Consider the following 22,722-nt stretch of genomic DNA (forward strand, 5'->3'; position numbering starts at 1 on the left):
TTCTTCATTGTTGCAATGTTTTGCAATATATTGACAGCATATAGCAAAGAATGTAAGTTTTATATTTTTAATGATTTTTATAATTTTAATTTAATATTTTCAATCAATATACTGGATAAAAGCAACGTTGTGCACATCTGCAACAGTGGGGTTTGGAATTTTATTGTAATTTTTGTTATTAAATGTTTATAAAATTGGCATTACATTGTATTATTTGATGCTAAATTCATTTCCAAGTTTTTTATTGAGTATTTTTAAACTGTATACCATTGGTGAAATGATCACGTGCGCAGTGGTTATTGAGTTGAGTTGAATTGAATTGATTAATTTGTAAAATTGCATATTGTACAGGTGAAATGTTTCAAATCCACAATCAGTTTATCATTTGAAAGTTTCATTTTCAAATGGAGGGTTGATTTTATTTCCGTTGCGCGAAGATTGCTTGGCGTAGAGAAGTTTGAAATAGTTCACCTATTTTTAATAAATATTTGCCCCTGAATAATCATTCCAAGTTTACTGTGAAAAGTTATTCTCCGTTTGTTGGTCTGCAGTGGTGTGTATCCGGTGGATATTATGAATTTCAATTGTTTGTCTGTCAAAAATTATGTACGTTTGATTCATTTTTCCATTACTTTTGATAATGAAAAACAAAAAACAAAAAAAGCGACTGTGCAGAAAATGCAACCGGGTTTATTATGCTAGGATTGTGCTTCTTTGCTCGGTTTGAGTGTTCTGTTTATTACGTTTTGATTTTTTGCACAGGCGTAATGTGAAATAATATTAGAAAAGAGTTGTATTTTGAAAAATACCAATATCATCATGAGGTATTTTCTATTTTTTTCTGACATTAGCAGTTTGATAATAATAATAATAATATCACGGTACAACCTTGTGTCTGTAGTTGATTGAATTGTTCGATTTGGATAAGAATTAACCAAACGATCCAAAGCTTGCACAATGATTAATCGGCTCGTTGGATAGCTTATAATTATTGGATTTGTATAATTATGTTAAATAGAAATTGTGCAAAAGAGAAAAATGCAATAGCGTATGCTTTTAACAATGTTTAACCAGTACGAAGTTCACTTGTCACGATTGACTGTTCAATTTTCTTGTTTGCCGTTCTTCTCGTTTAGTATTCATTATTGTTTTACTTGGCATCTTTTTCTATCATCGACAAACAGTATGCAAATTGGTGAGTTTTCAACGATTTTGTCATCTCGAAGAATATATGAAAAGTCGACTCAGCTGAAAATGCAATGCACATTTTTGGCGTTTATCCGGTTTGAAAGTTTTGTTTGTTGATTGAGATCTTGTTTCCAACTGTCCTTAAAACCATTGTCTGATTGACCTACCTTATTCAATTGGAAACTTGTTCTTCTACGCTCTGCTCCAAAAAGTGCACGCAATTTGAATTTCTTTTCAAGTTTAAATGGCAGAAAAGGTTACCAATAAAACGAGTTCATCTGTATCAGATTGAAGGTAATTAATTGGAAATTAAACATCTCAGAAATGCATCCATGTAAATTCTTTGTCTCTGTGTGTGTGTGTGTGTGTGTGTGTGTGTGTGTGTCTCGTCCCCACCTGCCCGCTTTGCAATTTCCCTTTCACTTCCCAATTTCACCGTTCAGCCTACAATAACAATCACTTATTACTGTATTGTAAAATAGTACGCTCAGGATGCTGTTGGCAGTTGTAGAATTATTTTTGAATAAATTTCAATTCATCCGACGTTGGTAAAAGGTTTTTTTCTTCTCATTCTCTCAATAATGTTGAAAGTTGTTTAATTTTGCTTTGTACAGATTAAAATTGACTTTCCACATGTTATTATCAGCGTTTCAATTTTACAATGTCATCATCATCATCATAAAGCAGTCGTTGTTGATAAGTTTTATGAAACGGTGAGACGTTGAAAATGCGATAAGATTGCGCTTTGTAGAGAAAATGATGTTTATTGAAACGAGCAATAAAAAGAAAGGCAAATTTGCATGCTTTGTGTGTGTGTGTGTGTGTGTGATGTAATGGTTCATCTTTGATTGCGTAGTTGTGATTAGGAATAATCTTGTGTAAATTTTGGCACGCGAAAAAGCGAAATAAACCAAGTGGGAGATATTTATGTTGTTTATTTTTGTATGTTGGAATTTTGTGAAATTAAATATTTATTTTAGAGTTTAATTTTTCAAATTGCATCCGATCCATAGGTGATAACTGCTATTGATGAAAATTGATTTAGTGAAAGTGGAGAATGTCAGTGCCGGACAGTGTCCATTTCGCTTTGCAAATGGGCCCGCACAGGGAAGTGGTGGCGGTGAATCGTGGAGCTTTGTTTGCCGGCGACGGCTTGTTGGAATTGGCGGGAAATTTTGTGAAAAAGTGCACCGGCGGTCAAGGTCCATTCGACGACCGTCTGCTGTTGTTTGTCCATAATTACGAGTCGTCGAACGTGCTCCAATTGGTCACTTCGCCGTCGGAGCAGATCGCCGACGGTTGTGTGGTCGAGGTGGTGCTGCGCAACCGGGCAGACCGTCCCACTGCCCCTCACGTGCTAGCCGTCCACACCTATTATGCGCCTACGTTCTGCGACTACTGTGGTGAAATACTGCTCGGCTTGGTTCGTCAGGGTCTGAAGTGTGGTCGCTGTTTGCTCACGTTTCACAAAAACTGCGCCCTGGCGCCGATGAACAACTGCGGCGCCGAACAGGCAGGCGCCGACCCCGCCTCGTTTGGCCTGCCCCACACGTTCATGGTTCACACGTACAAAAAGCCCACCGTCTGCAAGCATTGCAACAACTTGCTGGTCGGTCTGGTGCGTCAGGGCTTGCAGTGCCGCGATTGTCGGGTCAATGTGCACAAAAAGTGCGCCACCAGTTTGGCACTGGACTGTCGTGCGTTGACCAACTGCGAATCGGGCACGTCGTCTTTTGGGGAAAACGTTTCCACCGAACTTGACGATCACAATCGTGTCCCACTGTTGCCGGATGTCCATTTGGACGGTGTCGAAGAGATCACGTAATCAGTTGTTTGTTCGCTTTTTTTTATTTAATTCAATTTTTTTATTCAATTCTTCCTTTATTCTCTCCCAAGACCTGGAGAATTGATTCAGTTGGCTCGCATACCCGGTCCTGCCACCGTACGTCAGAGTCGTCCACGCGCGTTGCCCGTTCTCTTGGAAGGCTGGTTGCTGCATTTCACCAATCACAGTTCGACCAGAAGGCGCCACTATTGGGTTATGGACGCGTCCGGCATTTGCATGCAGCACGGCTCCCAGGGCCTATCCAAGCCGTACAAGTTCATCCCGTTCGGCGATATTCTCGGCGTTCGACCGTACGTTGGTCCGCCTTTGGATCCCGACGGACCGCCGCATTGTTTCGAAATTCTCACCGCCAGAACTATTTTCTACATCGGTAATAGTATTATGTGATTATTCAGCAAACAAAAAAGAAGAAGAAAAGTATAAATTTCAAAATCGTCAATTGAAATTTTAGGTGAAAATTTGGATTGGTATTTGAAGCCGGGAACGTCGAGACCGCCGATACCGAGACGTGAATCCGGCCTGGGTGTGGCGCCTGCCCAGCGTTGGTTTTCGGCCATACACGACGCCCTGTTGCCACCCGGCCAATTTGGCAGACCACCATCCAGGGAAATTATTGCTTCGTCAGTTGAAAATTTGGAAGAAATGAAACGCAGCCAACGCGTCGCTTTGGAATTTAGCAGCTTATTTCAAATCAATCAACAAGAAGAGCTCGGCTCCGGCCAATTCGGTACAGTTTTTGGTGGAGTACATCGCAGGTGAGTTGTAATTTTCAAAAATTAATTTCTCCGGTTATTATTTCGATTTATTTACTTTTTGATGAATAATTTTCTTTCTTTCAACTGATAAACTCAATTTCTTGCTCATGACAGCTGTATATTCTGCGAGCTGTTCAAGCGGTTTGATTTAGCACCTCTTATCTCTGCTTTTACTGAAATTGATGTTCAATTCGTCGAACCGACTAACACTGTGTAAACATTGTTTGCTATGATTGCAAACAGAAGAAGAAGCAGATCTTTACTTTTTCATCTTCAATTTCTTGTATAAATTTCTTCAAGATAAAATACAAACACGAACAAATTAATTTCAGCTGAAAAAACATATTTCATACAATTGTTTTCTCTTTTAAGCATCGATTGATGCATTGTAAATTTATGGACTTTCTTTATTAGTTTGAAATTTCACGAAATAGACTTCTTTTTATTAACATTTTAACGTTAATTTGTCTTTGTGAAGCGACTGATATTTGCTGGATAATTTGTTGTTTTGATCGATACTTTATTTGCCGCGTATCTCTCTTTGCTATTTCTACTTTCTTTCCAACTGCAGAGCTTGTTTTATTCAATTTCAATCTGTTATTCCATGTTAGATGTCTAATATTTGAAAAAGAAATAATTTAATCTTTTTAAAGTTTAAATTGCTTTCAAGTGAACAATTAAAACAAAAAATACAACTACACAGAAGAACAAATATGTATCAACCAACACCCACCCAAACATACACATAACCGTATTAATCGATGTATATCAGCTTTATTATTATTATTATTTCATATTGTAATTTAGCAGTGGACGTCGCGTTGCTGTGAAAGTGATTATGAAGAGTCGATTTGGTCGCAAACAGAAAGAACAACTCCGTTCCGAGGTCTGCATTTTGCAAATTATCAAATATCCAGGAATAATAACGCTGGAAGCCATGTTCGAAACACGCGATCGTGTTTTTGTCGTCATGGAGAAAATGCAAGGCGACATGTTGGAAATGATTCTGAGCAGTCGACTGGGACGTCTTTCGGAACGTGTGACTAAATATTTGATCGTGCAGATTGTCAAAGCGTTGCAATATTTGCATTCGCAAGACATTGCCCATTGTGATTTGAAGCCGGAAAATGTGCTGCTCAACTCGGTTGAGACGGATTTCCCACAAACCAAACTTTGCGACTTTGGCTATGCACGCATCATTGACGAGAACACGTTTCGAAAAACTGTCGTTGGTACTCCTGCATACCTTGCTCCGGAAGTTCTACAAAAGAAAGGTTCTCATGTGAAAACTGCAAAATAACACTCGATAAAACTTCTAATATTATCAATTGTAAGGTTATAACAAGCGTTTGGACATGTGGTCGTTGGGCGTGGTCATTTATGTCACTTTGAGCGGCACTTTTCCATTCAACGAAGGCGAAGACATTGCTGAACAGATACAGAATGCGGATTTCATGTATCCGAGTAATCCGTGGCGTGAAATATCTGCCGATGCTGTAGACCTCATTAGCAAATTGTTAAATGTGAACGTGAGTTGTGGTGACAGTTGAAATGCCTCTCACTTTTGCTTGTTTCTTGTTACTTTATGTTATTCATTTATTGTAATGCAGTTTTATTATGTAGGAATTTTTTTCTTTTTTTTTCTTATCAGCACACTTTCATTCATCTCAATAGTTAAAATGTTCTTATTGAACAGATTGAAGAACGGCTAACAATTGATCAATGCCTTGCACATCCTTGGTTGCAAGATCAACAGTTGTATCAAGATTTGCAAGCATTGGAACGATCACTTGGAATTTCCTACTTGACAACATCGATGAATACAACAACACTGAATGCGAACAACAACAACAACAACAACAACAACAACATTGATCCTCAGCTTATACATTTTTGATTTATAAAACATCCATCCACGCATTCTATCTGCGATATTTTCAGAATTGATCATCGTAAAAATTTGATTCGTAAAAAATATTAAATTTTTACTTTCAGAATACATACAGCTTGTTCAGCTTTTGGTGATTGCATTGCTCGAACAGCTTTGATTTGCCACATTCTATTCCAATTCTATTTAGCCCTTTAACGCAGATCCGTTTGTTGTAAGCGTTGATCGCTTGATTGCGACTTTGCATCCGGTATTTTGGCACATCTTTCTGCATCTTTATTTTATCCGCCTGAGTTCTTATTATTATTTATCATTATTTTCTTCTCTTCCCTGCTTTACCTGTGTGCAGTGAACGGTGGTGATTGAACAGGGTTTTGGGAAATGTTGATTGCTTGATTGTTGCTGCTTCACTTTTACAAGTCCATTTCTTGTATTTCAATAAATATTTTAAAAAATGGAAAAACATGTTAATATTGTCTGTTTAAGAGTATAAAAAATTAACGCAAAAATTTTACATTCTAAAATTGAGATAAAATTCAAGGAACAATATATTAGGCGTTATTGATGTACTCAAATAAAATCGTCACAACACCAGCTGAGACAAATGATTCGTCGAAAACAAAATTAATACGAGATATTAAATTAAGAACTAAGTCAAAAATATGAAATATTCGAATATTTAGTATCGCGAGTCCCGATTGCAGACAGTTTGAATAATATGAAAATCAAGTAATATTATATCAAAGCTAACGTTACGCGGCCACAAAAAGTTGTCTATCAAGAAATATCTTCTAAATAAAATAAACATATAATAATTTAATTGAGAAATGCAACTTAATTAAAATAAAATAAAATATGATTAACATTCAAGTTTTTTTAAGCACATTAAATAACAGTTTTAATTTTGTTTCTTATTTAGTTTAAGTATTTGCAGCAGTTTAACAGAAAGTATTTAAAAAATAATTAAAAATCTTATTTCATTGAAAAACAAATTAATTTTACATCTATAAAATGTTGAAAAGTGGTTTTGTATGAAATATACTTTTAAGAACTTGTTTCAGTTTTTCCATTTTTAAACACAACAAAACTACAGTATGCTATAGTCAATCTTTTTTTATTTAATGTCACGGTGTATCAATTGAAATTTTTTAACCCAATTGAAAATTTTACGACATTAAATAATTTTTTTAATTGATACAATAAAATTTTATGCAGAATACGATTTTCACTTTGTACACACGGGAATAAAAGATTTCTTTTATCACTGAATTAGTAATTGAAATATGTCATGTTTTACAATGTGATTTCGATCATATAATAGACTTTAGTTATTCGAAGTGATTATAATATGTAAATTATGTTTACCAAATGTCTGGTTTTGAACTATTTAAGCAACGAATTTGATCTTGTGTTTCTTTACTGTAGTACTGTCATTACCTGGCCTGTTATTATTTTTGAATATGAGGAGTCGTGTACATGTAGCATACGGTAAGGTTTGTGTTTTGAAGAAGGTGCGCATAGTTTTCACTGACATTTGCACATTGAAATGAATTTTTAAATAAATTTGTTTGATGCATCAGTTTTGAATTTACACAATAAATATGGATTGAGAGCTTTGAAGTGTTATTTTGAAAACGAATATGCAATAGAAAACATTTTCTGCTGCTCACTGTTAACCTTGAAGCACTAATTAAAAAAATGAATTCCAATTGAATAGAATTGTAAGTTTAACATATTGTATGTCATCTGCAATGTTGCATTCAACGCATGCTTAGCGTATGTTCATGATTTATGATTGCACTGGCAAAACCAAAACTGCTGCTAACGTTTGACATCAACTTTAAATAGCAAAACTAACCAAAGCGAAATACAGTTTTTTGTTTATTTCTGCCTTTGACACTGCATAATTTAATTGATTTATGTTGAAATTAATCGTTTTGATAGTGTTCTGCATGAAATGGCTATATGCTGCAAGAATGAGGCGACGTTAGTTGGTTTCATTTTAATTTCCTTATACAGAAATCTTTCAATTTTTCTCTTATTGTGATCACTGATGTCCTAATTTGAAATATCTTTCTGATATCGATGCCGAAATGTTAGTTTTGTCATTGTTTTAATTACGATAAAAAAATCAAATAGTGTAATATGCTTTGCGATTAGCAGTTCTCATATCGATTTGCAAAGTATTTAGTTCATTTTAACCGGCTTTGTTAATTTATTCTTTTAATGTTGTGATTGATTGCTTCGTTTCGGAAACAACAACATTATTTATTTAATTGCATTTTCTAGTATAGATTTTTTGCGCTGTTCACTTTGGCCATGAATTGTTGTTAAACATTGGCTTGGTTTGGTGGACAGACAGGCAGACAGTACGTTCGTGATCACCTTTGTTAAAGCTAATGGGTAATAAACAAAACAATGCATTTGTCTATTTGAACAATAATAGCAGCTTTTTTGCCCGATAGTTGAATCTGATTTGCAGTGAAATTTTCTCTTTGCCATTGCAATATCTTGTTTTCAGTTGGTATTCAATTTTTTGATGGTTTTATTTTTTTTCATATGGCACAGTTATTTCCTGTATAATACGTGGAATGTTTGTTTTGGATGCGGCAAGCTGAAGTGTGTGTATTTGTGCAATCTTTCATTGTTCACTTTATTTTTTGACTGCTTGTAAATGACAATTAATTATTGTTAGTTTGATTATATTTTTTTAAATTTTATGTTAATTTTTGCGGTTATGTGGTTTATTAATTTACGCGTGATATGTTCAGTTAGGCTTTTGTTGAGCTGAGTATAAAGCAAGCTTGCAGTGTTGTTCTCGTTTGCGGTGCAATTGATACGGTCGACCGTGTCATTGACTTCAGCTGATTGTATCTTAGTTGGCAAATATTAGATTTTCACCAAACACGGATGGTTTGTGTTAGACGGGATTGTTGTGTCAGAATTACTTTCGGAAGCAAGTAGCTCTCGTTTAAATTATGTTAACTAGCAGTTTTGAAGGTGTAACAAGTTTCCGTCCGGTTTACAAAAGCAAACAAGTTGCAATTGAATGCAGCAAGCAACCTGTTGAATAAAACGGACTTTTTCGTTTGTGGAAATGATTTTTGAAAGCTTAAATTTTACTGTAATTTTTTTTGAAATGTAGATTACGTATGCATGTTTGTAATTTGAAAAGATTTCCTGTTGAAAATGTTGAATTTGACTTTTTTTTTACGACTTTTGCTAAGCATCGACGTCGTCCAATCAGAAATATATTCCAAGCGAAGCAGCTTCATTGGCATTGTGTTATTTTGGTCGTGTTTGCGCTGACGTTCATTATTTCGCATTCTTTTCTACGAGAACATGACAGTTGTGCTTTTTTTTCTTTCTTCCTTACAATTTATTATTGTAGTTTTTTACTTTTGCAACGGTGTTATTCACCAAAATCAACTTTGCATTGGTTGTGTTTAGCATGGCAAAAGAATTGTTCTGTTTGTTAGCATTCTTCAGATGACCTTTCGTGCAAGGTATTCGAACAATTCTCGTTGAATTTCGTTTGAAAGTGTTGATTCGTTTTGCTCGTATATACGGTTTTGATTGCAAATTACAAAGATTTTGTTTAAGGCTGGTCTTTTCAACTTCATTTTCAAGCATCTTGATCACATGCGCTGTTGGCCAAACTGTGACACAAGCAGTTACACTATATTCAATCAAAGTACAGGTGTGTTTGTTTGGATATATTTATTTTCTTAATGTAATTTTGTATTTGAATGTTTATTTATTTATTTGTTTTGTTTTATCATATAAATTTTAGATAATTCAGTATTGCATGCTGCTAATTCCGCATGCAGAACAGTCGACTGCCCGAAAGAGCAAGTGGAAAGTGAAGGTCAAATGGTGGCCAACGGCCAGTCGAATAATGCATTTCGAACTCTTGGACATGTGGAAACGCCCAGTTACACGTTCACTTTGCCCGATTTGTCCGTTTTTCCAGACGATTTTCGCAACTATTTGGAAAAAGATCTAATCGAAACATCATCCTTAAAATCACTCGAAAGTTCCGGTATTGAATTTTTTATTTTTACACTGCAGTTTGCTGATTGGAATCTTATTTTGAACAAAAGAGACAGCTTTGGGATGAATTAATTTATTAATTTATTTATTTGAATAGGACATTTGAATTGGTGGGCTGCAGAAGGCGAGTGTCAAAAACTCTGGCCATTGGCAACCAATGGTGATGGTAATTGTTTGCTTCATGCTGCATCGCTGGGTACATTTCCGAAAGCTGCATATTTTTTATTAATTATCTAATTTATTTCAATTAGGAATGTGGGGTTTTCATGATCGTTTTTTGATGCTTCGCAAAGCGTTGCATTTGTTGCTAACTCGGGGTAGTCGTCGTCATGCGTTGCGACGACGTTGGCGTTGGCAGCAGACTATTGAAAATCGACAGGTTAATTCTTTTTCTTTTGTCTATTATGCAATATTTACTGTTTTTTTTTGGTTATTATCAATTTTTGCTATTTAGTCTGGTTTGGTATTCTCTGAAGAGGAATGGTGCCGAGAGTGGGATTTGATTGTTCAAATTGCATCGCCAATGGCGAGAACAAAGAAAACCTTGCCTAATCGTTATGAAAACGATGAAAAGTAATTAATTAATTGTTTATTTTATTTTATTTTATTTAAATGTGCCTTTCTTGACTAGAATGAATTCATATGACATTTATGAAAGTTTGGAATCAATACATGTATTTGCCTTGGCTCATGTGCTCAAGCGACCAATTGTTATAGTTTCGGATACTGTTTTGAGAGATATTTCTGGAGAAGCTTTATCTCCAATTATGTTTGGTGGTATTTACTTGCCTCTTGAATGTAGTCCATCTGAATGTCACCGGTAAATTTAAGGAACATACCAATTCGAATAATTATTGTGAATTTTGTTTGTTATTAATTAGTTCACCGCTGGTTTTATGCTTTGATACTGCCCATTTTTCTGCGTTAGTTGCTATGCAAAAGAAGAATCCTGATAAAGATATTCCAGGTTTGTTAAGTGAAATGCATCACCGTTGTAGTTTTCGAAAAAAAAGACAGAATGTGTTTTATTTGAATTGGATTTTGCTTTTTTAGCCATCATTCCGATAACTTATCCAGATCGAACGTTGCTTCCTTTGCATTTTGCCAGCGATCCGGGACCAGACTTTACATGGTGGAAAGATCATGCGGATGTGAAAATAGCAAAATCAGCCGAGTTGACCAGTGACAGTCAACTGCAACTGATCACACGCTATATGGACGTGGTCAAGGTACCGGTGAAACGGCGCCGATCGACCGGCCTGGTCGAGCCAGGATTGGATTGCGCAAGAAAGAAGTGTTGGCCGAGATCTGTGGTTGGTAATGTATTGCTGGATGGTTCCAAGGAGAAGCTTTGCAAGCTGCGTCAGCGTTTCAAACGTCGTCGCACACGCGAATTTTTGTTGGGCGCAGCAAGTGGGCTGGTGAATGCGGATCCGTCGACTGCACTGTTGTTGTCCACAGACGAGGTGCGCAAAGCGGAAACGATTTTCGGCGCCCAAATCGGCACATCGGCCCATCACCAACTGATGGACGAGATGATCAACAGCTACTTGAAAACGGCAAAATTGCGTTTCGAGCAGCAACGAGATGGAAGGCCAACCAGCCGACGGGAGCGATTCAGCGGTGATCTGAGCAATGGTCGTTTCACGTTCTCTTGCATCAATGGTGCTTGTAGTCAGCCTGCATCTCATGAGACCAACTTTCTCTGCAGGCAGTGCTTTGAGATGCAAACGCAGATATTGGAAAGTTTCACCGCTGCCGCAGCAGCCGCTGCTCACCAGGACCATTCCGATTCAAACAGTGCTTCTAACAATGAATCATCGTCATCGGCGGACCAACTCCAGCCCAACAGCTGTCGAATAGCAACAAATTCCAAATTTTACATTGATCTGTCCACGTCCAGTACTGCATCGTGTCCGAGCGGCGGTTCGTCGTCACCGACTGCTTGTAGCGAAGCGTCGAGCGTGCTTCCAGCAGCTCCACAGTCTCGTTTGACTGTTTTGCATTTCGATCCGAAGCCACCGTTGGATCGACGTTCCTCAGCTGAACTGAAATACAAAGTGACAAGGCATGTGGACTCGAATGGAGTGACGCGTTACAGGGTTTCTGAATTTGGCGAACAACTGTTCTGTAACAACCGCTTCTGCTCACGATTCTGTGCTGGTCATACGCAACCATGCGGTTTTTGCACAATTACACGCATGTAGCAATCCACATTACCGCTGCGCTGCTTGCCTGCGTCAATATATTTATCTATCTCCTTCTGAGGCAGGTACGTTTATTTCACATTTTATTTATAACTTTCTGAATCTTATTTTATAAATTATGTCATCATTTTTTTCTGCATCAATGAAAAAAAATGATCGCTATTCTCACGATTAGCGACATGCTCATCTTGCGTTATTCCATCAAAATCACAATTCATCAGTGTATGCATTTTCTTCAGCTTATTGCCAATTGTAGTGTAAAATATGATTTTTAGAATTGTGAACCTTTTTGGGGAAAAAATTAATTAAATATTAATTAATGGAAGTGTTGAAAAGGTTTACTTTTGTACGACTAAGATTTTCACCACTTTCTCAACATCACAGACCAATGTCTAACAGACATTTATCGCGCAGTTTTGGAAATCAATTAATCTTTTATTATAATGATTGAAAAATTCTCTCTTGTTCAATAGGAATTTTATTCAAAAAACTAGCATCCATAGATGTTTTTTATTCTTATCCATCATAAAACTATTAATACGAGGTAAAACGAAATGTTTGTTTTAAATAGTTCTTCGTATTCAATCCAACGTTTGCAAGATTATCACAACTCTAGTTAGGAGTAGGTATTTTCGTCACTTCCCGACATCCTAGAATAACAATCGTTCATTATTATTACTATCGCTGGTGAAAATGAAAAAATAAATTTGTTTATCACGAATAATTATCGTGGAATAAAATTATTCGGTGAAAATTGTGAATATTTGCATTACCTTGTTAATGAGAGAAATAGTTGTTCGACATTCGAGAACTTGTTGCGCGTCCTGAACCTGTAAATAATAGTACTTTAAAATAATGCTGTGACACGTATAAATTTCAGAGCATTTTTTTGAACAGAAAATGTTGAAATTAAATTTCGAAGTTATTCATGGAAGAAATTGTTATTTCATTATCCCCTGATATGTTTATACTAACGAAGTGTACCTCATTATCATGCAAATCGCCGAAATTTTCAATTTTGTCTTTACTTGTTGTCGGTTGGTTCATCGGATATTCCTTGCGATGAACGTACGACAAATGGTTACCAAGCGATATCTTGCTTCTGAAATGCATCGGGCAAATGGGACATAAAGTTTCTTCAAAATTCTCATGCATTTTTATGTGCGCCTAAGCAAACAGTGTAAAAGTTATAATTTCTATTGGACAATTTTGATATCTTTTCTTCATTGCATTTGGGAAACGTATTTCATTGAAATAATTTACATTCCAATAATAACGTACTAAAAGCACAAATCTTTATTATTTTTATATTAAAGAAGCCCTTTATATTAATAGAACAAAATGTTAAATTTCGATAAAACAGAGACTGGTTAGATGATGTTTTAACCAGATGATTGTCTATCTTACTTTTAAATGGTGTTTTGATTTCAAAGTCTTACTGCAGGTTAAACACTGATATTGTATTTTTTGTCCATTTGAAAGAACTACATCAAAATGCTCCTGCATCATCTGAAACAAAAGTAAAACAGTTCTCGATTAATTAAAAATTGTTACCCATTTATTATGAAAATTTTCTTGCTAAAGTTTGGTTAAGCTTAAGTTTTACTTACGTTTATTCTATCTTGTTTCTTTTCGTGAGTTCGCATGTGAAACTCTAAGTTGGCTTGGGTTTGGAAATACAAAGAACACACCTTGCATTCCAAATTCCAAGGATGTTCTTCTTTTTCGTGTTTCCTCCGTAAAGAATTGCTGCTGAAATATTTATTGCAGATGTTGCACTGAACGGAATCAGAATTTGCAACTGGGACTGCCTGAACTATTCCATCCCTACAGTAGTACAAGCTTACAGAAAGAAGTTATCATAGGAGAAGAAAAGTATTAAATTGTTTCCATAATGCATCAAATTGTAAAATCAGCTAAAATCTTTTAAGCAGATTAATAATAACATTTCATATTTTCAAGCAATAATGATAACCGTCTAGGAAATTTAAATGTAAATTCAATATCTTGATTAAATAATATATCAGATTTTATATTTTAATTACTTTAGTACAGCATAAGACGAACCAGTGGTTATGAAAAAATGAAAAAAAAGCATATATGCACCGTTCAGTTATAACTGCGATGTATAAAGTGTGGTTTTATTCTTATTTTGATTTAATTTAATTTTAATACAATTTTTATGTAAGGATTTGACAAAAACTCACCTTTCCGTGATGGTTGCTGTTTCATTATTCAGTGGAACGCTCTGTTCATTCTAAAATAAAATTATTAATCAATTAAAAAAAACTTAAATAATGAGCAATAAAAATGTACAATAATATATCGAGCCAAATAATACTTTGAAGTCAGTCTATTAATTTTCGTACCTTCATATTCAGTAAAATAAATAAAATATATGTAAAACTATACAAAAATTATAATTACATCCACAACATATATATATATATATATATATATATATTTATTTATTTATTTATTTATATGTATAATTGTAATGAACGTTATTTTTAAAATGTTTTCTGACTACCTGCGTGATTTGATACTGTATAATCAGATTACAGATTAAAATTATCTTTATTTCCTACTTCAACGTATTTAATACAAACCGACAAATGTTGAGACTGATTTTCAGCCACCAATGAAATGATGCCATTTTTTTTCTGTACGGTCGTCGCCGTACTGTTACTCACTCGATTGTTAACTTGTGATTCAAGATTTTTCCGATCCATTTAAAATGAAGGGTTTATTTATGATTCCGGCGGGTTATAACAGTTTGTAGCAACGCTTTTATATCACAGCTAACTTTAAATTTTACTTTATATTAAAACATAACTTCTAATAAGAATTAAAAAATAACGGTAATACTGTAAAAATTACAGCCGATAATTGAACAGCAATCGTCAATTAGAACTTACAGCTGATTAATGTACTGAATATTGCATGTGCTTCATACATATGATGAAAATGAATGATAAAATTGAAGGAAATTAGTTTAATTTAATTTAATTTAATTAAGGTTAACAGTTATCTGTCGTTCTACGTTTATCATATAAGTGCTGGAATTGAAGAAATCATTTGAACGAAATTTAATCATAAATAAATAAATGTAATCGATTACCTGGACAGAAGGATCGACGGCGTAAGTGAACGGAGATTTTTCGTTATTCATAATCGCACAATGATATCCGCACCGAACTCGCTGAGAAATGATGTAACCACGTCCCTCAATTCGTGAAGTTACTGTGTGGTATGATCTTCATTCACGTGTACTGTAATAATTTTCTAAACACGAAAATTTTATATTTGTACAATAAAAGTTTGTTTAAAAAAATTTTTTTTAATTATTTTTATTTTTATTTTATAGTAGTATTTTTTTATTTTTTAAAAATTTCAATCTTTTACCTTTTTTTAAGTAAAATATGACGATATGGATAAACCTGAAAATCAGGTGTTCCATGTGATTTACAAAATCCCCAATACATTGGCTTATTAAGCTTGGCTTCGGATTGGCCAAATTTTCTTTGATTTGATTAGTCAGAGTTTTGTTATATGGCTACGTGGACTTGGCTTGAACTTGATGTTACAATTTGAATGAGTCAATTGGTGTCCATTGCCGGTGAAGTGTTGGAGTTGTGGAATGAGCTTACCTCACTGATTCCGCAGTATAGGTGTAGATTGCCACCAACCTTATAAACTGCGGACATTGGAAAACTTTTTAGAACTATTAATGTGAGTTATGTAGGTAGAAACTACAAATACAATTTCAAATGAGAATTTGCCAACTGATATGTCGAAAGGGGTTGTAGAAGTCGAACTAGGAATTGGTTTAACTACATTTATAATGAAAATTTCATTCTCTCAGCGATGCTTACTATTGATGTGGTTTTGAAAATTCGATGAAGCGTTGTCATTTTTCGACAATTTTAGATTGACAATGGAAACCATTTAAGAAGAGGTATTGCTTTGTTTATGATGTATATTATGTAGAAGAGGGCACGTATTTTCAAGGTAAGGAAGTGAACATTTTAGCCGTAAATAGTGTTGTCAATGCGCTCAGCCAATTTCATCATCTGCACATAATTTTTAGAAAGATCACTTTCCGTTTTTACCAAAATGAAGTAAATAACAGTTGACTGATTATCGACGAATAGTTTTGTATGCTATGCTCAGTAAATTGAGTGATGATTTTGCCTTTGATATGTCTGATTATGGTAGCAGAAGTTTTGAAATTGTACTAAATTTGAAGTTCAGCACAGGATGCTCATTGATATTATTTGAGCACTGATAAGACTGTCACTATCTGAGCGTGAGAAAATAACATATGCCTGGACGCTGATAGTTTTGATTAGCGCTCAGCCTGCTAAACCATAAGCATTGTTAAGCAACTACTACTACGTCTTCGGTGAACTGTATGATTACCAGTCATACGCCATGACTACAGTCCCGGCAACAGTCATTCAGAAAGACGTATTAGGGAGATGTTGTGTTTTGAATAAGGCCAGGAATTGTATAACACAGTGGAACTCTGATTATCGGAACACGAATTTTTTGGGGGTCTTTCAGATAATCAGACGTTTTCAGTTTTTTAAATTATATGTACCTAGTTGAAATGTTTATAGCTGTTATTCTCAATTAGTCGTTTAATAGTGGACATTCTGTTTATTATGCGACGTTATTTGCCCTTTACTCGCTTATATTGCCGGAGCGTTTATTAACACGGTCGATTGTATTTTTCAGCGCTACATTCAAAAAGCACCAAGTTTATTTTGTTTTATATTCTGTATAATCAGTAATAAGTTGCTTTTTCAAGGAATGCAGCTTCTTCTTTGCAGCGACATCGCCAATATGTCTCACTAGCATCAGGTGAGTAGCGCTGAATTTTTTTAAGCTGCTCCTTTCAGTTCGAGCCGAATTTGAAGGAACAATAGGCATCTGAATGGCTCAGCCTCCCACATTTGGTTTATCAGACACATCGCTGTCTTCAGTTTTATTTTTTTACCCGCGATCTTCATCCCGCAATGACTTAAATTTCTTGAACATTTCTATTACAGTTGGAAAGTCATCATCACAGTGTGTTGATCGGTTTACACATTCTTCATTGTAACCAATACCTTTATTCAATGATGCGCGCGTAGTAGATCTGAAATCGAGTCCCACGCATGCGCAATCATATAGCAGCATCTTTCCCGTTCATGCTCTTAAGATGTGCCACCAGATCGCCTCCGTCAGCTTTTGAAAGGACAGTTCTTTGCAAGAGTTCTTCCTGTATCACGATAGATATCTGAAATTGTGGACAGACCGACACGAAAACTTTCAGCAATTTTTCTGAACGACTCACCGCTCTCCACCACTCTAGACACGCTTCTAATTTTTGCTCTAAACTGGAAACCTTTCTGTTTCTAGTAGTAGGCATACCGGACATAAAAATTAGCCAAGAACAGAATGATACAGTATTATTAAAATGCAGGTTGTCAGATAATCAGAGTTGTACTGTATTGTAGAATAGATTTATAAAATAGAGGCGTGATATGTACCTGCACGTCACTTGAAATACCGTTTTATTATAGTAGGTAGGGATTCGGGTGCTGTTTTGTTTCTGTATTCACAAAGTCTGTAGGTAGTGCATGTAATTTTTTATAACTTTATATATATATATATATATATATATATATATATGTGTGTGTGTGTGTGTGTGTGTGCGTGTGTGTGTGTGTGTGTGTGTGTGTGTGTTGTTTTTTAATGGGTTGTTCTTTTTTTTCATGCTATAATAGTTGTTTTTTATCTTCTTATAAAAGGGGTTTTTGAAATTTAAATAATTGCACTGCATTATCATAAACACAATGAGGTAAACTATATTGATATATTTGTTATTCAAAATTATTTTAAAATTTAAGGGTATTTTTGTTAAATCTTGTGTTTGCTAACTGTGGAACTTATAATTTATTTCGGTAGATTGACTTCATTTGAATTCTAATTTTTTTTGAACTTTAAAAAGTACTTTTATAGTTTTATAGTTTTAAAAGCTTTTGATTGGCATTGTGTATTTTCATGTTGTATTCTTTCTGTAATAAATTTTATGCGCGTAAGTTTTCCTAAATAAATTAATCAACGTTCAACTTAATTTTTTGGGGAGTTATTAAATTGAAGTTATACTGTGAGACTGAACAGTTCAAAAGGCAGTAGTGTGATTTGTTATACTGCATTATTTAAGGGAGAAAATTTAGCAAATGCGCTAAATTTGTCAGCAGTTTCTATCATGGTATTGAACATGATAAAACGTATTTTTAAATGTACACTTAGTAAATTTTCATTTAAAATTTTTATGAGCAAAAGCTGTAAATAAATTTTAATAAAAGATTTATTTATATTAGAATTTCGTAATAATTTTATAAATTATTTTATTTTAAAGGCTTGTTTTGTGTATACCACGAATGCGAAACACACGTTCACGTCTGTGCTTGGCGACGAGTAACAAAAGCACAATTGCGCTTATACCTTGAAATGAAGTCTGTACAACGGCCAGCCAAAATGACCAGCCGAGTTTTGATCGTGATGCTCTGCTATCAACATTGCCAGTTTCAGCGTCTGCAACGTGTTGATGGAAAAAATGATATGAATACATACAGACTGCTGTTATTGAACAAATAAATCCAAAAAGTGCAATCACTGATCCAAATAAAAATGGATACGCTTTGCGACACCAAAGAGGCAAAGATAGTAGCAGAATTAGCATATTACAAATAACAGAAATTGCCATAAGCGTAATTATTACCACTTCCCACGTAGCATTGTGCGTCAGATGGTCCCAAGTGATAACTTGACGAAATTCCAGGTTTTTTAAACGTCCTTCAACAAAACGGTCTATGCATTTTTCTATATAAGTTCCGGGCGGAAGAACCGGATATCGTAAATTGCATCGTTTCCACAAACCATTGTTCAGTCGATATACTTTGAAGTACAGAATCCACACCTCGTAAGACCAATAATTGGTCACGGTTGCAGCGATTCCAATGCAGACGGAAAACAGCGCCAGCACCAATGCAGGGGAAAGAATTAAATTTGAAGATGATTGCATCTTTTCATACGTATTTGCACACTGTAAATGTAATATATATATATATATGCGTATGTATATTCACATGCGGACGTGTGTGATTATGGACTTACTTATTGAACTGAGAAAATTAATGTACGCACACTGGATGCAAGATTTTTGATGAACTATGCTTTAAGACGTTTTTTACTTTAATGAAAGATGAAGCTGACACATTTTAGCAATGGATCAATACCGGATGCTTTTAAGGTGGACGAAAATTGCAATACCAGTCTGCCAGACGTCAGCTGCAGAAATTTTAGAGTCGTTGCTGCAGGCAACTCTAGTTTGAAAAATTGTCATTTGTACAAGCATATGATGACTATTTTGATTGCAAATTTACCATTGCAGCTTGTTGACTAGTCGAATTAACCAACAGCAGATCTCTGTCTTAAAGTGAAATAGGAAATTCTTGTTTCAGAAGTTTTACCATTATTTTATTCCCAATTTGTGAAATATATCATTTCACCAGGGAAAGAAAATGATTGTTCAAGAAAAATGAAGCCTGTTTTTCATTTATTCGACATAGCTGTTGTTGTTGAACCTTAACTGAAAAAAAAGATCAATCAATCAATTAGCTGCATCAGATTTGACTTGAAATTCAGAAGAAAACGAATAAAAAGCCTCATTGTTGAGCCACTAGCACAAAAATCATTAGCAGACAAGCAGAGTAATTTTTAGCAAAGATGCCGATGTAAGAAATAAATTTGACAATTTACTGCGCTGGTCTAGTTTTGCTTAATGAACACGAAAGCGATGAAAAGTAGTTCAATTTTTGCAAAGACAGCCAAATCATCGCTAAGATCATTTATCAAATGCCTGTCCGTATTAACAGTGTTAATATGGATGCAGTTGAGAAACTTTTTATTAACTTCCCTAATTTATGTAAATTTTATTTTCTTTTTGTTGAAGAAAAAATTGTGAACAGATTGGCTATTATTGCATAAGTGTTTTCGAATGGTATGAAATTAAAACCGACCGGGAAAATTGGTATAAAACTCGTCGAACGTATCTTTATAAAAATTTCATTATCCTTGCATTTGCAACTATCCCATCCTTTTCTGTCAATAAATTCATAATGCTATGGCTGATTTTTTTCCTTATCAACTTCATGTCCTAATGTTACCTATAGAAAATCAAATTGAAATAGAATACATTATGAACAGCATTAAAATATTTTAGTTCATTGTTAAATTAAATTAAAAAAATTTTTATAATTGTCTTGTGTTCAATCTTAAAAAATGGATTTCCTTTCAGCTTTAGGTACTCTTCAAGCAAAAGTACTCTCCATATCTGAAGGCTATTAAATGCAAATTAAACGCTGTTGAACTTGTACAAAACCAGCGTTTAAAAAGTCCTTCATTTACAACTCGATTCACTTTTTGTTATTACGATATCTCACTGCTTTTTCTACCGACCAATTTCGATATCTAATATTTAAATTCAAATGTAACATGTTTACAAATAGACGTTGACCAAAATTTATATTAAAAAGACTACTGTTCAAGTATTTTGGAAATTTACTTTATTTGAATAAATCTGTCAATATTGCATTTTTAATAGCTACAGTATGTTGCAATGAAATGGTTGTATGAAAAATTAGGTACCACTCATGAGCTTCAAACGTTATATTCAAAAATTCCCCAAATAAAAACGTTTAATAATTTATTAATAAGCTGTGTTATTTCAAATGACGTTTCTTCTGGATAATTTTTTGTGCTTTGCTTTCATAAATGATTTAAAATGTAAAAATATTTAAAAGGACTAATTTAATAAAAATTGACTAATAATTTAATAGAACTATTTAAATTATAGTTAAATGCAGCGCTTCAGGCGCAGATCTCAGAAAGCACAGTATTATAAAACCGGCGTTACGATTCAAAGCATTTATCATTAATAATATTTTATAATCAGAATTATACAAAAAATATTTAAGTTTTATTTTATAAAATTATTGCCTAGACATTCATTTTTACATGCACACATAATTATTAGTTCAAGGCTATGATTTGAAATGTTTTGCAAATAATAATTCTTTAGTCTACATTATGTACCTGATTTTCTATTTTGTAGACTTTTTACCGAAGTTTCGAGATTTGTAAGGTTGGTTGAAATTACTTTTTGTCAAAGTTCGGTTAAAATTTATTTATTATGTTAAGCTGTATGTGTTAGGTTTACAAAATTGATTTCCAATTACTTTCAGATACCAGAAAGCAAATGAATAACGAAGAATCTGCTGAAGGTTAATCGTATTATTTATTAGCATTGGTTTAATTCCGTAATCGCAAGGGTTTATTTCAGTTCCTGACCTTGACGATATTGAAAACATACATAACGTCTGTGTACATCCTTTGGAACGTTTTGAATACGTAAAGCCGGTTCAACTTCGTTTTATACAGGCAGGCTAAGCTAACTGCTTTTATGATTATATCATCAAACATTACACACTAAAATTTTTTGGTTTTCTTCATTAATTTGAATTGTATTTGAAATCATGAACTTAAGTATTTTTTTTCTTTAAGTGCGGATGGCTTCGTACATGGGACGCAGTGATTTCTCATAATAGGTAAGACCACTTTTTGAATGCAAACGTTTGAGTAAATGAAATTTCTTTTGATGATGATGCTGAGAAATGTTTCAGCGTGGCCGCATTGATATATCACCGAACACGCCAAGCTATTGTTTTAGTCAAACAGTTTCGACCAGGTATTATATACAAGTTACGTTAGCATTTTGCTTACTGGTTTATAAATAAATAAATAAATATATATATATATATATATATTTATTTATTTATTTATTTATTTATATTTATATATATTTAGCTGTCTATGCAAATAACATCGAAATTTCCACATTTGGCAAAACAGAGGTGGATACTGAGAAGTTTCCACCAAAACTTGGAATGACTTTTGAACTGTGCGCTGGCATAATTGAAGAATCTATTTCACCTGAAGAAACAATGCGCAAGGAAATACTCGAAGAATGTGGGTATAATGTGCCGATAAATCAACTGGAACGCGTTACACGTTGCAAGTTAGTTCAAAAGTCAATTTTTTGTGTCAAATAGATTTTTTATTTTTGTACAATTAAAAATTTTTTCAACCATTTGGCAAATCTTACTGTTTAGTTAAACAGTGCAAAGCTAAATATTGCAGCGTAACTTTTGAAAATTTATACATGCAAACTTTTTACATAGATCTGGCACAGGTATAATTGGATCAGAAGTTACGTACTTTTACGCAGAAGTTGATGATTTTATGAAAGCAAACGAAGGCGGTGGGCGCTCCGATGAAGGAGAGTTTTTGAAAGTGGTTTACCTACCAGTAGAGTTCGCTCGACATCTCGTCTATGATGAGAACATTCAGCGCACTCCAGGCTTATTGTTTATGACGATGTGGTTTGCCCAGAATAAGCTTGATAAGATCTTGAAGTGATGACAATATCTATGCTGCATACATAAAATATATATATTTATTTATTAACATATATTGATTTATTGTATATAAAATTTGTGGAAAATAAACGCTTTTTACGCTTTATGTGTTATTTCTGTTTCTCCATTTATGTAAATTATACTTATCCATAACAGTCATGAATATTAACAACGAAATTAGAAATGATAAAACAAACAACAAAAGGATACTGTAAAAACGTGAAATGTAAGGTTTGCAAAAATTTTCCATATA

At 34.2% G+C, this 22,722-nt stretch overlaps 6 protein-coding genes across 6 annotated transcripts; 4 read left to right on the forward strand and 2 right to left on the reverse strand.

The window, feature by feature from the left end:
* The first annotated feature begins 2,245 nt into the window (after positions 1 to 2,245).
* Positions 2,246 to 5,814, forward strand: Tsp_11978 (serine/threonine-protein kinase D3). Its single transcript, XM_003371325.1, has 6 exons — positions 2,246 to 3,009; positions 3,202 to 3,404; positions 3,486 to 3,789; positions 4,597 to 5,063; positions 5,125 to 5,318; positions 5,785 to 5,814. The coding sequence occupies exons 1-6, from the start codon at positions 2,246 to 2,248 to the stop codon at positions 5,812 to 5,814; spliced, it is 1,962 nt and encodes a 653-aa protein (XP_003371373.1).
* A 427-nt stretch (positions 5,815 to 6,241) lies between these two features.
* On the forward strand, positions 6,242 to 12,220 carry Tsp_11977 (OTU domain-containing protein 7B). The gene is made up of 15 exons (XM_003371326.1): positions 6,242 to 6,330; positions 6,361 to 6,384; positions 6,603 to 6,625; positions 7,103 to 7,170; positions 7,972 to 8,050; positions 8,905 to 8,987; positions 9,281 to 9,377; positions 9,471 to 9,719; positions 9,828 to 9,926; positions 9,982 to 10,109; positions 10,185 to 10,303; positions 10,389 to 10,550; positions 10,612 to 10,697; positions 10,784 to 11,911; positions 12,213 to 12,220. The coding sequence occupies exons 1-15, from the start codon at positions 6,242 to 6,244 to the stop codon at positions 12,218 to 12,220; spliced, it is 2,442 nt and encodes an 813-aa protein (XP_003371374.1).
* Positions 12,221 to 12,677: 457 nt separating this feature from the next.
* On the reverse strand, positions 12,678 to 14,593 carry Tsp_11976 (putative zinc finger E-box-binding homeobox 1). The gene is made up of 4 exons (XM_003371327.1): positions 14,547 to 14,593; positions 13,548 to 13,689; positions 13,345 to 13,446; positions 12,678 to 12,767 (listed from the first exon to the last, which is right to left on the reverse strand). Exons 1-4 carry the CDS (start codon positions 14,591 to 14,593, stop codon positions 12,678 to 12,680), a joined length of 381 nt encoding a protein of 126 aa, XP_003371375.1.
* Positions 14,594 to 17,107: 2,514 nt separating this feature from the next.
* On the reverse strand, positions 17,108 to 17,353 carry Tsp_11975 (putative zinc finger E-box-binding homeobox 1). Its single transcript, XM_003371328.1, has 2 exons — positions 17,279 to 17,353; positions 17,108 to 17,221 (listed from the first exon to the last, which is right to left on the reverse strand). Exons 1-2 carry the CDS (start codon positions 17,351 to 17,353, stop codon positions 17,108 to 17,110), a joined length of 189 nt encoding a protein of 62 aa, XP_003371376.1.
* Positions 17,354 to 17,780: 427 nt separating this feature from the next.
* On the forward strand, positions 17,781 to 18,997 carry Tsp_11974 (conserved hypothetical protein). Its single transcript, XM_003371329.1, has 6 exons — positions 17,781 to 17,785; positions 18,088 to 18,218; positions 18,350 to 18,534; positions 18,567 to 18,701; positions 18,823 to 18,846; positions 18,902 to 18,997. Exons 1-6 carry the CDS (start codon positions 17,781 to 17,783, stop codon positions 18,995 to 18,997), a joined length of 576 nt encoding a protein of 191 aa, XP_003371377.1.
* A 1,614-nt stretch (positions 18,998 to 20,611) lies between these two features.
* On the forward strand, positions 20,612 to 22,470 carry Tsp_11973 (uridine diphosphate glucose pyrophosphatase). Its single transcript, XM_003371330.1, has 8 exons — positions 20,612 to 20,658; positions 20,859 to 20,887; positions 21,237 to 21,275; positions 21,335 to 21,411; positions 21,556 to 21,599; positions 21,675 to 21,739; positions 21,859 to 22,069; positions 22,233 to 22,470. Exons 1-8 carry the CDS (start codon positions 20,612 to 20,614, stop codon positions 22,468 to 22,470), a joined length of 750 nt encoding a protein of 249 aa, XP_003371378.1.
* The last annotated feature ends 252 nt before the right edge of the window (positions 22,471 to 22,722 follow it).

This window comes from Trichinella spiralis (assembly GCF_000181795.1).
Source record: "Trichinella spiralis strain ISS 195 chromosome Unknown Scfld9, whole genome shotgun sequence".
NCBI lineage: Eukaryota > Metazoa > Nematoda > Enoplea > Trichinellida > Trichinellidae > Trichinella > Trichinella spiralis.